The 15,586-nt window shown below is 37.2% G+C and overlaps 1 protein-coding gene across 5 annotated transcripts in view; it reads left to right on the forward strand.

Moving 5' to 3' along the window:
- Window positions 1-15,078, forward strand: part of LOC131439657 (uncharacterized) — a 56,173-nt gene extending 41,095 nt beyond the window's left edge. For all 5 annotated transcript variants that reach the window (XM_058610949.1, XM_058610947.1, XM_058610946.1 and 2 more), the window contains one exon: window positions 13,860-15,078. In XM_058610949.1, coding sequence (XP_058466932.1) covers window positions 13,860-14,052 — 193 coding nt within the window. In that variant the 3' untranslated portion in view covers window positions 14,053-15,078. The remainder of the gene's footprint in view (window positions 1-13,859) is intronic.
- Window positions 15,079-15,586: the final 508 nt, after the last annotated feature.

Raw genomic sequence — 15,586 nt, forward strand, 5'->3', positions numbered from 1 at the left:
AGCTACCTACCGAAAAATTGTAGTAAATACTACATGTTCGAAAGTTGTTGTGTAGTAAAGTCTCTGCTTTTGACAGGAACGTGATCCAAAACTTGGGCAGTAGAAGAATTTAATGCTTTGCACGTGAAGTTTTGTTCACTCATCATCCTTTAATTCCGAAATTGGAACTCGGATACAGATGAAATTCGATATTGGTTAATGATGTCGAAATTTAAGTTTGACGTCAAAATTTAAGTTGACTGAAATCAGTCCATCCACTTCGGAGAAAATTGAGTGTATAATTTCTTCGGTTCGGGTTTCAATTCATAAGTCGATTTTCACAGTGATTGAATAGCTTTTCTAGAAAGGCAAAATGTTCTTTGAGTAAAAAAAGCAGTTACTGTTTTTTACTTGCGTGGTGCGGCAAGTGTTTTTCACAACCAGGGTAGCTCAATTGACAAATCAGCTCATTGGCATGCATAAGGTAACGGATTCAAAGCAATAACCGTAGAGGAATTAATAGGAATCTTCGTCACTTTAATATTTCCTCGTGAAGTTATTAAATATCAAATCGACGACACGACCTGCCACTCGTTTATCAAAACTGTATCGTAAATTTAACTACCCCTCAGTAACTGGAAATGTCAAATCGAAAACGCTAGTGAATTTTTTTAAACTGGCAGCACAAGTTGATATATTTATTGATTTTAAATAACAGTCACCATAACCTTGGTTACTGCATATCGAAGGCAAGATGAATGTAAACAAAATAAATTTCAGATCGGTTATTATATTACGGAACATTTTAATGGATTTACCTCACTCGAGCGGAATGTAAAAATTGAGGAGTATGAGTTATGTCTTTTATAAAGCCAAGTTCAAAATTCAGGTCTTGACTTGAAACCGTTGTGTGAGAAGGAAGACATGGAAATGACCGACAACAAGCTGAGCGAGGCTAATACCTGCTCGGCGGTACCTGCATAACGTACGGTAAAATGATTTCTTTGTGGAATTCCACTAGTAATCCTCGAATAGTGGCCAACAAGGTGAAATACTGTTTCCACTGCTGCGCAATCAACCGACACAAAACAATTTTGACACCGGCATATTACACCGAATCCTACTTCGCAGAAAAGCTAGCAGTTGAAGTGTACGGATGAATCGCTGGAAGCAGATCATTGTCCTCGTTCGTTGGTTTCATCCATAGTTTCGATTAAATTCCGAAAATCGAGTTCATTTAAATGCATTTCTGCTTAATTTGGACAAAGTTTAACACTAATAGAACTATTCCACCGCTTTCAAAACATGTTTATTTGTTTTGGGATTCCTTGGTAACTAGTCCATAGCAACTTAAACAGTGTTGCTCGAGAAGTTTATTTTTATCATTTACAAGGGGTCGCTAGATTTGTGGTAACTGGCGGTGAATCGTTAGCGAACAGTTTTAATGCTGATTTTTCTTCGGAGTGCCTGGTCGACGACACGACCTGCCACTCGTCTATCAAAACTGTATCGTAAATTTAACTACCCCTCAGTAACTGGAAATGTCAAATCGAAAACGCTAGTGAATTTTTTTAAACTGGCAGCACAAGTTGATATATTTATTGATTTTGAATAACAGTTACCATAACCTTGGTTACTGCATATCGAAGGTAAGATGAATGTAAACAAAATAAATTTCAGATCGGTTATTATATTACGGAACACTTTAATGGATTTACCTGACTCGAGCGGAATGTAAAAATTGAGGAGTATGAGTTATGTCTTTTATAAAGCCAAGTTCAAAATTCAGGTCTTGACTTGGAACCGTTGTGTGAGAAGGAAGACATGGAAATGACCGACAACAAGCTGAGCGAGGCTAATACCTGCTCGGCGGTACCTGCATAACGTACGGTAAAATGATTTCTTTGTGGAATTCCACTAGTAATCCTCGAATAGTGGCCAACAAGGTGAAATACTGTTTCCACTGCTGCGCAATGAACCGACACAAAACAATTTTGACACCGGCATATTACACCGAATCCTACTGCCCAGAAAAGCTAGCAGTTGAAGTGTACGGATGAATCGCTGGAAGCAGATCATTGTCCTCGTTCGTTGGTTTCATCCATAGTTTCGATTAAATTCCGAAAATCGAGTCCATTAAAATGCATTTCTGCTTAATTTGGACAAAGTTTAACACTAATAGAACTATTCCACCGCTTTCAAAACATGTTTATTTGTTTTGGGGTTCCTTGGTAACTAGTCCATAGCAACTTAAACAGTGTTGCTCGAGAAGATTATTTTTATCATTTACAAGGGGTCGCTAGATTTGTGGTAACTGGCGGTGAATCGTTAGCGAACAGTTTTAATGCTGATTTTTCTTCGGAGTGCCTGGTCGTGTCGTCGGCCTGGTCGTGTCGTCGATCAAATTAAGTTTGATTATAGAATACTAATTTGAATCGGTAGAAAATTCGACCTAGATAAGTATCAGTAACACTAATTATACAAAAAATTGTAATCAACAACATAGAATCAGATTTTACAACGACTTTGTGGGAAACTCGCCTAGCAGAAGATTGATCAAACTCATTACATTCGATCGACAGTTGATTTGTCTGTTCTATATGCATTTTCCAAAACTACTGAACAATAGTGTAGTCGACGACACGACCTGCCACTCGTCTATCGAAACTGTATCGCAAATTTAACTACCCCTCAGTAACTGGTAATGTCAAAATGAAATCGCTTGAAAAAAAATGAAACTGGCTACACAAGTTGCTAAATTATTGATTTTGAATAACAGTAACCATATCCTTGGTTACTGCACATTGAAGATTTGAGCAATGTAAACAAAACAAACTGCAAAATGGATATTTTATTACGAAAATTTAAAATGGATTCAACGGCTGCCTCGAGTGGAAGATCCCTTCTGTGCAGTAAATTGCAAGTTCTCCAGCATCATTACCTGTCATAGAAGTGGACCAATCAGTCGGTCTTGATGCGTGATGTATGCATAAAGAGATGCACCATATTGCGTGTTCCTCTTATCAAATCACATTTGCGACTACAAATTAGTCGATTTGTACGACTACAGAGTACTGCTGTGTGTGGAAAGAATATATTCTAACGGACTTGGAACTTACTTATTCCATGCTACTAACGATAAGTTCTTCTAGTATGAATAGGATATTCGAAAAGCAGTGAACTGTTCTTGAAATGAACAAATGTACTGCCATGCCCCGTATTCGTATAAAATAAATTTAGTCAATGATTTATGAACGTTTTCTTTCAATTCTCATTTGTTCATTGCATTAAAATATGTCAATTTTTAATATTTTATTGAATGTACAATGATACATGTCACCAGTTAACGTTTGTAAACGATTCAATCGGGTAAATCAACATAAAATTGAGCAATGAAAAAAGATTCGTATACGAACGTTAAATGATGATCTCACCCAAAGTGACAATTCAAAAAATTTAATCCGAAATGTTGGCAGTTTCGTTAGCTTTTCAATCTGGTTATAGGCACTTTCAGGCCCGTGCGCAGGGGGGGGTTTTGGGGGTTTTAACCCCCCCCATGAAGATTTTTTTTAAATTAAGTTTCATGAACAATGGAGTACTTATTATATTAAAGTGCAAATAACTTGACAATTCATATTTTTTGTCAATTTATTATCTATTTATAAACTGACATAATAAACCCCCCGCCACCCCCCCCCCCCCCGCTTTTTACATTGTCAGTATAGTGGATGAGGCGCCTTTTCGCATTTTGGACACCCCCCTCTCCCCTTGAACCCCCCCCCCCCCCCCCCCCCCCATGGATGATTCCTGCGCACGGGCCTGGGCACTTTACCCTCACCGGATACATCAGCGAGGCGCTATCGATTTGGGTTTGTTCGGTCCATAAAATTCGTTGCATTATTGAAAAAAATACATCCAAGATCAGCTACTTTGCGCACGTGCACAGAGATTCCACGTGACGCGGGCAAATGTTGCCGGAAGGCAGATGCTAGTTTCTGGGTATGGACAAGATATCTGGTGTGACTCTGGCTGGCTGTATATGTCCAACTCTAGGAGCAAAAACAAAACATTCCTATATTCATAGCTCACAAATAAAATTTAAGCACTCACCTTTACTATATCTTGCACTGATTATGGCTGTAGAATTTGGATGCTTAACTTTCTTAAGTTGCTAGTATAAAGTGGCGCTGAGGCCGCAAAAATTGAATTGTTTCAATTGACACTTCTTCAAAATGTTTGTTTATTTACTTGGGGCTCCTTGGTAACTTGTTCGTAGCAACTTAAACAGTGTTGCTGAAGAAGAACATTTTTATCATTATCAAGGGGTCACTCTATTTGTGGTAACTGGCGGTAAATCGCTCACAGACACTTTTCATTTCATTTTTTCTTCGGAGTGCCTGGTCGTGTCGTCGGTGTAGTAGTCTTCATCTAAACAAAAAAAAAATACCTATAGAATTATTGGCTTCGTAACGTGATCCATCGCAGCAGTCCATCCCAAATCACAAGTCGTTCTTTGCATCCTACCATCGAAATAAATATTCCCACTGCACGTCAGAACAGTGGCAGACATGAGACGGAGTTATTTCGAAAACTATACCGGCGCCTGTATGATAGTCCTACACGCGGGTTATAGGTTAACACTGGGATTATGTCATGAGCATCGAATCAGAAGCGATGAGTCCGATTTGGTTCAACTGCATTCGGGTTCGATTGCCTGCTGCTGTAATAAGGTACAGATCTGTCCGTTTGCCTGTACAAACAAAACGGCTGAAGAGTGCGGCTGTAGGTTCAAGTGCGAAAAAGCCATAGGAAAGCCAAAGTAAACCTGACATAAGAGGCCTGTTCAAATCTTTGCCTGTGGTCACTCTTCCTGCGCTTGTTACTAGACTAAGGGCAGCCGCTATCGAACATGAGAAATCGACAGCAAAGAAAAGGACTAACAAGGATCCATTTAACGCATTCCCATCATCCGTTTCTACCGAAGCGTTCTGCTGGCCCATAGTCTGCCGTCGTTTGTTCGAAGGTGATAATTTACGTTGTTATATTTACACGCTCTCACACTCTTCGGAGTTGCTTTTGGATTCTCGGAATTGTCGGCGTCTTTGCTGCCGTCTTGCATGGTGTAGCGGATTAGTTACGCTCCTTGAATGCCTCTTGAACTGCAAAGGATATTTTCCTTGACGAATCTAACGCCCGGCCCAGCAATCATCCCCCTTTATTTTCGAATCCAGCCGCCGCTAACTGGTAGAACAACGGCCACGCGTTGGAGCGCGCAGATTTTCGTTTGATGCTCATTAATTGGCGCTTTCTGACGTACGTCAACCCAATAACCTGTAACTAATTGACCGCAATCCGACGTTAAATGCTGCCGGACGATATGGGGCGAGTTGCAATCCTACGCTATTTAGCGAAGAACCTTTAATATTGCGTCGAATCTGGATATCGTAAAAAGCAGGGTAAGAAGTAGAACTCGGTATTAATTATGACAATCATCTTCGGATTGCTGTAGCGAGATAACGAGTACAGGAAAACGAACAGTTCAAGTTCGAAAACGTTTCAAAGCTCCGGGGCAAACGTAAAACAACAGGAAAACTCATCGCTTTCGCCTGATTACCGGTCATAAATAATCATAAAAGAACGTTCATAAAACTGTTATATACAGTGACATACCTTGTTCTGTTCGGACCGGTACGCAGGCAAAGAACACATCCTATCTGGTCAATCGATGTATCTTCACTTTTGACTGATTGCGGCGACACGGAAAGAACTGAAATATGAGAGACCAAGAATTTATTAGAGAATAATACGCGGGATAACAAGAACGCAGAGAATAATGCTGCGCCATCAATTGTTACAGGTGAAGTCAGGCATTTAACCGCTGGTTCGTAGCAGGAAAATGGTAGCAATCTCGTGTTTACGCTTCAACTAGAGCACGTTCTCGATGTCTTATTCACGGGAGCATCACGGGTAACATAGGCCCAAAAGTATCAAATTATTGAACAAATATGTTGAATGTTTCCTTCTCACGCTGACCGTTGACAACGATTTGTTAATCTTGGGTAGCATCGATGCGATCTGCCTACTATCAGTCTCGGAGAAAAAGCCAGAATTGATTACGAGAAGAAAAGGTCATCTGTCAACTGTGAATAAACCGAATGGGGAAAGATGTTCCTGTGGCGTCGTGGGAATTGGGACCCAGTGCGGGACCACACAATGCTGCGACAATCATTGCAATATTAAACATTATCCAGTGTGCTTTGGCTGCAACCTGAAACCAGAATCTGATCTTGTTAGGCGCATTGTGCATCACTAGTACCTTCTGAATGTATAAAAAATAGTGACCAGCTGGCGAATATCGCAGATAGACACGTTGTTAGATTGAACCTGATTTTATCGCATTTTTCTTTCATTCTTTATCAACTTTCTGCAATTGAGTGTGTCGATTTGCCACGGTACTCTTGCGTTTGATGTGCGTAAAATATGAGCTCCATTGGCCGATAGAAAGAAGCATGCAAAATTGCACACTTATTGTTGCTGTCACTTTTACTCCATTCCGAATAGAATCGATACGGACGCAGTGTGGAAACACGAGACATCTGCTTCTGAAATTTCAGTACGGTTTTCAGTGAACTTTTCCCCGTCTGGAGATTAACTGGATTGATAATTTTGAATAGAAAGTAAAGTCACGGTGAAAATCATCCCTCGAGCAGTGATAATTGGATTTGTTGGACTGTTTTGGTGAACATATCAACTTTAGGGAAGGTAAATTGTGCGATTCTTTTCGGATATCATTCTTTCATCATACAACCCAACTGCTGCTCAGGATTCCCGCTGATACATTTTTCTAGGTCACTCAAATAATCAAATTGAAATAAAATGTTAGGAATAATTACAATACAGAACTTTGTTGAATGCATATTATTGATTTGAGGTTCTGCAACAAAATTATTGTTGTTTTCCAGTCAACTGGCTCTACATGAGTGTCTCGAAATAGTATTCGTGTGCAGGAATGAGATACTCGAAGTAACATTCAGTGCTAAATTTTTGTTCAGTTTTTGCATTGAAGGTTTTTTTTTGTTCGCTTTCTTAAAAAAATTTTTTTAGCAATTTTTGCAGTGCTAAATCCGTGTTCGGTTTTTGTATCCAAAAATATTCATAATTCTACAAACGATTCAATTCATAACTACAAGCTTCAGCCCCTCTAAGCAGTCCGGTTTAGCCCCACGCTTCGTGAAATTTTGGATTTTGGGTTAGTGACTTCAGCGTAACTTGGCAAGAAAACTGATGCATGTTTTTCAAAATCACAAATTGGAAATTGTAGGTGAAGGTAGATAGATAACTTGCGTGAAAACATAGTTGTAATTGATGTTTAATCGATTTTCAAAATGTGTCCGGTTTAGTCGCGATATCCCCAGTATCATGGAAACTGGGTTCTTTAAATATTTTAGTCAATTATGAAGTAGATACTTTTCAACAGTATCTTTTACGACTTTATAACTAAAAATTTTTCAAGTTTTATATTTCTATACGAATAGAAATTGTTCAACATGTTCTTCTATAACACTTTTGATATGTTCTCTACTATGTTCCTAATTTCATCTTAATAGATTTTTATTCATCCTATCGTTATCGATTTTTATTCATTATATTTCACTATCAGGTTTGAAATGTCATAATTCTTCTTAACGCACGATAGTTTTAAAACTAGTTGGGAAACAAATCGACTTTCAAAAGTGATTGGGTCGTTTTCATTTCCTTTTGCTTTAAATTTAAAGTTTTGCTGTAAGGTTAATCTGGATTGTCTCTTTTAAAGATATGATAATATCAGATGCACAGCCGTTGGAACAGACACACTTAGGCTGTGAACCATTTCGCGGTTAATTTTAACTCTTGGTTGAAATCTGACACTCGAGTGGTTATCTTGATGTTGTCAAAAATAACCCTGCTCGAAAGCATGGTTATTTTTGACAGATCGATGGTTATTTTCCGACACTGAAAAAAATCTTGCAAAGAAAATTCTAATATCAATTATTTAGTCAAAATTATTTCCAGTGCAAAATAAACGCAAACAGAGATGTCTATCTCCTCTGTGTGACGAAGAGCAAGCAAACTTTCTCCCCTCGCACTGACAACTTCAACGAGAGCTCTTCTCTTTCACATTTATACACCACTGTTGTGTAAGTGTGCACGCATCATGAGTGCGTTTGTTTATTTCCTTTTACCTCTTCCACTGAATCGCACCAAAGTGCTAGAGCATTAGCTAATAAATTCTCTGAGGTGGATGCAGATACTTTCACAGAGGTGTACACGCCGGTGAGCACTCTGCTGTATGGTTTTCGTAGATGAAGCGTGGATACGCAAAATAAAACAATTTATCGTAAAATTTTCGGTTTTCCTTGCAAATTTTTCATAGCAAGGCCAGATCTACTCTCTATTAATTGAAGTTCACAGAAGTGTTCGCTCACCATCACGCGCCAGTGGTCACTTGGGTGTATTTAGACGAGAGCGCGTGTGAGCGATTCATGCGAAGAGAATGTGTTTCACTCGCGCCAGCTGCTTTAACCACAAGCACACACTCAAATGCTGTCTATTCGACACTGAGAAGAAGTGCGCTTTCCTCTTTGTGCGGTGATTCGTTTTTTGCATCCTCGGTGTGGCAAAAATCTGACTCTAGCGTGTATAACTCTGGTGAAATGCCATCTCTGAACGCAAATAACTTTGCATCCGTCGAACTGTGAAATGGGCCGCAGTTTTAGTTAAATTTAACTACTCGACACAAAATAACCACTCAAGTGTCAGATTTTAACCAAAAGTTAAAATTAACCGCGAAATGGTTCACAGCCTTAACAGCGTTATGTTGACATATATCGGAATGAAACCAATGCTGCCGAAACAGTTTTATAGAAAAATAAATATCAATAATATAATTAAACTAATGTCACGGATACCAAAAAAATACTTGTTGATCATTTAGGGGTTAGCCAAAGTTTGTGCTAGGGCACATAACCGTTTTCATTTTTTTTTTTATTATTTTTATTATGTTGATGTTAATTTACAAAAGAAAAAAAAACACTTTTTTTCATAACATTTTGAGAAAACTTGACAACCTCGCGGTACAAAATGAGATAGTAAAAGCGTAATCAAATGACATAAGGGGCGAATTTTTAGCTCATATTTTTTAAGATTTTTATTGCTTTGTGGGTAATTTTAGAAGTTTTCAATCGTTGATTAAACAAATAAAAAGCTAACATTACTAACCATGAAGTCATCCAACATTGAATAGTGGTGTACTTATTGGAAATAGTGATCATGTTTTGAGACGATTCAATTAGTAAATATTCAGAAACATTTCCAACTGTAAAACTTTTATTTTTAATGGAAAAACGATCTCTGAAAGATTTAAAACCATTTATTATGGGAAAGTGTGACAAAAACTTAAATAAACATTTTAAAACATTTTACAGTTTGGTTATGAGATGAAGAGATGAGATCACAATAGGAGCTCAGATGAAAAGGGAGCCGTTACCCTATTTGCAACATTCGCGTCTTAGGTTGATGTCAGAGTGAGCGCGGAACGCGGAGCGATTCAACGCGATGTGCTGTTTTCGCAACACATTTACTCTGACAGGTTTGCTTTGATCAAATGTAACTAGCTCACACGCGCGTTCAGACGCTTCGCGTGACACTTTCACTCTGACACCAACCTTATGCATTGAACCGCCATCAGGAGTAGAAATGTCGAACGGTGATATTCATGTTTAATGTTTTAAACGCTTTTATCGTACTACATTTCACTTCAATCGAGGAAATGAAAAATTGGTTCACATATGATTAAGTTTTAGGAACAAATCCGTTTGAAAATATCATATTTTTACTTATTACATGATCTCATTGAATTGTGCAACAATTAGCGTCGTTGCAAATACACTGATTTGTAGTGATGTTCACTCGAAGTAAACAAATGGTTGAATTTAGTGTGAGTGCGTATCGAAATCCTGAAAACGAAACGATTTTAATAATTGTTCTAGTGATAAGCACGTTACTATTTAAGATCTTAGCATTACCCATGCAATGGTTCTGTATGCTAAAAACCATGTAATGGTTCTGTATGCTAAGTCGGTTGAAACGGTTGTAACAGAATTGTCAAATTTTACAAAATAAATGTAGACTTAGCTAATAATGAGGAATTGTTTCAAAATAATTCAGATTGATTGAACAATTTCTACAAAAAAAATGAAAATAAACAAATTCGCAACCTTTCAGTTAATTTTAGGAAACGGAATGACTAAAAATGGTTAACAGTACAAATACTTGAAAGACAATAATTTGTAGATTCGTCTATAGTCGCCTATCAGTTTCTAAAAGTCGCAAATTGTTACTTTCTTTTTTGTTATAAAATGAGTTAATGAATCAGATCAACGAAGGCCTAGCTCTTTCAGTAGAGCGATTTAGTTCTGCACAGTTCCTTGAATTTTATCTATCTCGGATGTTGCTAATGCTTTTTGAATGGCACATTCCAAGCTCGAAGGAGTAAAACGTTCAATCATCAATGATTATATTTAATAAAAGACTCATTAGAATTTGATTACACTGTCAGAAATTATCTCTACTATCAGAAACCATACAAAAGGTTTGGAATAAAACTGAGCGCAGTCAAATTCAATATATGTTTTCTTTTTCAAAATTTTGTGGCAAATTTGACTTTAACGATCGAGAAAGTCTTTTTTCTGAAGAAAGAATTGCATAGCTGAAAACGCCGTCTATCAACTTGTTCATTGAATATCTCGCCTTCAAAAGCATGGATCAAAAATCTATCCTGACAATGTCTAGATAATTTAATTTAGATGCGATTAGTGCATAGAAACATGTATGCTGTCGCGATAAAAATGAAGTGAAAGTAATTTTTGTGAACGTATGTCGATTTCTATGGTGGCGCCATTTTAGTTCCATGGTAACGCAACGAAACATGAGAGAGAAATAAAATCGGCTCAAAAAGGCTGCCAAATGAGCGGTAGCTTTCTTGGATTTTATGTGATGTAGTCGAACTTGTAACCGAAAATATCAAAACTTTCTTGGCAACCCGGCCACATCGAGAGTCATTTTGCACATTTGCGATAGAGTATGGACAGAAATGTAATACGCACAGCAAGCCACGTTGTTTTGCGCGACCTACTGGCCTCAGCCCTTAATCATATGCTCAGGATATTGCAACCAGCTTGCTATACCGTAAATGACCTTATTAATCAAGAAGCATCAAACGGATGCAATATATTTGCTCTGTATACAGATATAGATTTGACCATAAAGAACGAAATATTCAGCTGTAATAATGCACAGATTCATTGCTCGGTCTCAATATTAGTAATTTTAATTATAAATTATAAATGTAAAAATAGAAAATTCGAAAAAAGTTCATGCTTTTAGACATATTTATATTTAATTCATGATGAATTATTCTTGAATTAGAATAATTTGGAATTAGAAAGGAAAAGGAAATGTATGACGTCGAAAATAAAATGTCATACATTCGTGGAGTTGTTCATATTACTTCACGAATGAAAAGCAGTAATTCGAGGAAATTGTTTATAGTTCTTGTTAATTTGATTATTATGAACTGAACAAACTGAAACTGTACAGTCAAGATTTTTTATAAAAAAGCAAACTAAACTGTTAAGATTTTTTTTTATAAAAATGAAGTAAGCAGTGTTTCGGTATTATAATAACATTATATTTGTTTTATAATAGCATTAAAAATGTACAGTAAAAAAAAACAATAATATGTGTATACTTTCCATCTCTTCTATATAAGTATGGTGAAGCACTGCAGTTAGGTTTTTAGGTATTCACATTTCCTATGTAGGAACCTAGAACGCGATGTTGAAATTAGGATACATGTATGCCATATTAGTGATAATATCTTGTTAGTGCTATCACTCAATGCTTACAGTTACTTGGGAAACAAATTCTTGTACTAATATTTGCGTCAAGGCACTATCAATAATAGCAGAAGATGGAAGTAATAGGGTCAACACGACGGCTTCACTTATCGCAGTAGGACACCACCCTCATTCTGAGCTATCGTTTCGACTAAAGTAAAACAACAGATCAGACAACAAGCAATACAATGGTTTTGATCTACCATTGCTTTGCACCTTTTCAGTCATACACAGTCTCGGTGCATAGAAAAGCAACATGACGAGTGAAATCACAATAAAAATGTCAACAACAGAACACCCTTCTCGCAGGGGTTGATGAAGTACATACTGCCAACATGAGCCAACAGTTATTTTTATTGCGATGTACGTTGTAACTCTTCTTGCACGAAGAAAGACAACTCGAACCTAATAAATATGACCAAGTCGATCCCTCAGCGTTCATGTAATACACAAATAGAAATTGCTATAAAGCAAATAGATTTATCGGATCAAATTTAAACAGAAACTCGTTCAGCTGTAATGCGATTAACCACGAATTCAATCGCCAATAATGGCGTCAATTGATTCTAGAACCCCCTTCCATGGTGCAGTTTGAGTTGAGATTCGGGAGGAAAACTTCGCTGCAGCTAAAGTCCTTCAAGTTTTGCAATCATTCTTCCACCAAGCGGGCCAAATAGCGATGCGAATGGCATTTTTATGACATCACCACGTTGCCTGATGGGAGCTACAGGCGCGGACTGGCGGACCAAGCAGTGGGTGTGTTCTGACTTCTGTCGTTGAAATGGTAGATCTAGAAGGATTTGTTCATGTAGGTAAGCCATAGGGTCAAGTCGGCTTCTGCTCGAAAGGAAATAAAAATATCTGCAACGTAAAAAGGGAGGTTTGAACAGATTTCGCTACGATCTGTTTTATCGAAGTTAAAAATAATCGCCTTGTAATAGTGATGAGTTACATTCTAGGTGAAATTTGTTGTTGTTTTAAACTAGGACTTAAATTTATGATCGGTTGGCTACGACGAAGTTGTTTTTTCACCTCAATGATAGAAGAGAGAGCATTTATCGTGGCAGAACCGAAATCAGTGTATTCTGCGGTAAAATGCAGATAAAATTATTAAAAAGTCGAAGAGGCTCTTTGAAAAACCGGATAAATAAAAACGTCGGAGCCGATTTTCGCAAATTAAGCATTTTTTCGAACATGGGATCTAGTGGGGCGTTCCTGTTTGGGAAACAGTACCGATTTCGTTCATTGCGGTCATACGGCACTCTATCAAAAGTGAATGCTGAAAGTGGGTGCTTCTTAGAGCATAGAATTTATTGCGTGGAACATTTCACAAAGAATAGGATGGCAGTGATTATACGAAATTTTCAAATGAAGTTTGATAAAATCAGACGAGATCATGTTTGAACCTGATTACTGAAATTTTGTCCATCATGAAGACAATGAACTGAAACATCGAAGCCACCTCTGTCGTGTCTGAAATTGGTCCTCCCAAACTCTTAACGCAAACATTATCATAAATGTTCACAGTTTGAAGCAGTTATCTCGAAAAATCGGAAGATTCCGGATTCTCTTTCAGCAAGTTATACTGAAAATCTAGTCGAAACATGTCTCCAAAATTCCAAGCCATTTTCCACAGCGACGGTGACTGTCCTGTTTAATTATTGATTGTTAGAATTGTATTACTCTGTAAAGAATATTTATATAAATACTTAACTTTCAAACTATCCGTGTCTCTTTTTTAGGAACAGAATGTATGATGATGGTAAATGATTTGTGATTGATCAAATGCAAAAAAAATGTTTTTAATGTAACAAAATGAGTTTTTGTTTTAAATTATTTCATTTCAGTTAGCTGCTTGGGTTCTTTCTAATTTATTAAACTATTTAATCGTTTATATCATATAACTAAAACATTTATATTGTTTTTTTCCCCTTCTCGAATCAGGTTCCGCACCTGTCTCAAAATGGCCGACTCAAGCGACGCCAACATGGTAGGGAAACTATTCTTCAACATTGTGCAGTCCAAATGTTTTGTTCTAAAGCCCGAATCGGTCTGCACAAAGTTGTCCTGGTGGGGCAAGTGCGAGAAAAAGGTTCGACGGAAAAGGGCGCATATACGTGACAATAGGAAATACTAGACGCAGAAACACCCAGTTAGCCCGGATAAAGCAATGCTGATTTCAACGTCACGCGAAAAGTGATTCGATCATAGAAGCCGTTACAGTGGAGCAGTAATTTTGGTTGAATCGAAGCCACCCACACGGAAGCAATCGTGTTGACAACTTGAAAAAAAAATAACATCTAACAGATGACTGCAAGCCGTTATAATGCTGTTATTTATTGGTTAGAGTGCTAAGTTAATTTATTAGTAGCACAAATTGGTGCCTATGGCATCGTAACCACTGACTCCTTAAACAATGATTCCTATTAATTTGTAAGAATTGTTGGAAACTATGAACGTTTCTACATTTTTGTGTCTTAAGGAATATTTAAACTACTAATCAAAAAATAATGAGAGCAAGATCTACATTCGTCACTACTGGCAGCAAAATCTAATCAGCTTCGATACTGATCCAATAGATAATACAAAATAGCTCTGTTAGATTGCTGGTACAAATTCCATGACAAAAAGGTAATGTCCAATTCGTGTTGTAAATACATATTTCTCACCTTTCCTTCTATTTATTATTGTCTATCTATTGAATTATCTGACTGATTGGCTATTTTTCAACAAGCCAATGAATAAAACAACTAGATGCTTTTAATATTATCTACGATACCACTAAACGCCACTTCAAATCGCGTACATAAACCATAATCAAAACAATGAGTGGCGTACTCATGTTAGTTGTAAAGTTTTGTAAATAGTACACAGGTATTTAAAATAAATTTTAACATATTAGTAAAACACTAGCTTGTTAAGTTATAGTCTCGAAAAGGTGATAATCAAAAAAATCAGCTGATAGTAATTGGTTTGAGTGAGCTTTTTTATTCGATTGTCAGAATGGATGCTGTGAGGTGCGAGATCAAACTATAAATTAAGCTGTGTTCGAACAACCTAAGTAAATAAGATGTGTATTAGCTGTAAAATGATAATTATATATCACGTTACGTACGCTTTGTTGAGAAGCGAGTTTGTAAATAAATCTATGGATTTAATTCAACTGATGAGTCTTTCTTTTCTGGGATCTGATGAAGGTGCGAAGGTAATGAAATCACTTAAAATATTATTAGCACGGAGAACAGGACAGACATCCAAGCTAGAACAAATTTCCTTCAAAGGGGAACAGGTATAGCGTGATGGGTATACATTTCACACTGCCTGCCTGGGTTCGATATCCAACCCAGCACATAGGGTCAGAAAGTTGTTCTGGCCCGAAGAGGCGAATTATGATTAGAACATCTAAAATAAAAAAAATATCTTCAAAAAACTGCGAACCATACAAATGAACATTCATAAAATATCACGGTTGCATACAATTTTGCGCAAGTAGTTATAAGCGTTTGCTGGGGCGCGAGGCACCTCAAGTAGAGATTTTTTTATGTGTAATAAATTTAACGGTTGTTTGGCAAAGGTATAATCAAGTATCAACTCACCTATTAGGCTTTGCACGAACATGATATAAACTAAAAAAAACCGAATGAACTTTTTTGACAGTCGACGTGTATTTG

Source organism: Malaya genurostris, chromosome 3, assembly GCF_030247185.1.
Source record: "Malaya genurostris strain Urasoe2022 chromosome 3, Malgen_1.1, whole genome shotgun sequence".
NCBI lineage: Eukaryota > Metazoa > Arthropoda > Insecta > Diptera > Culicidae > Malaya > Malaya genurostris.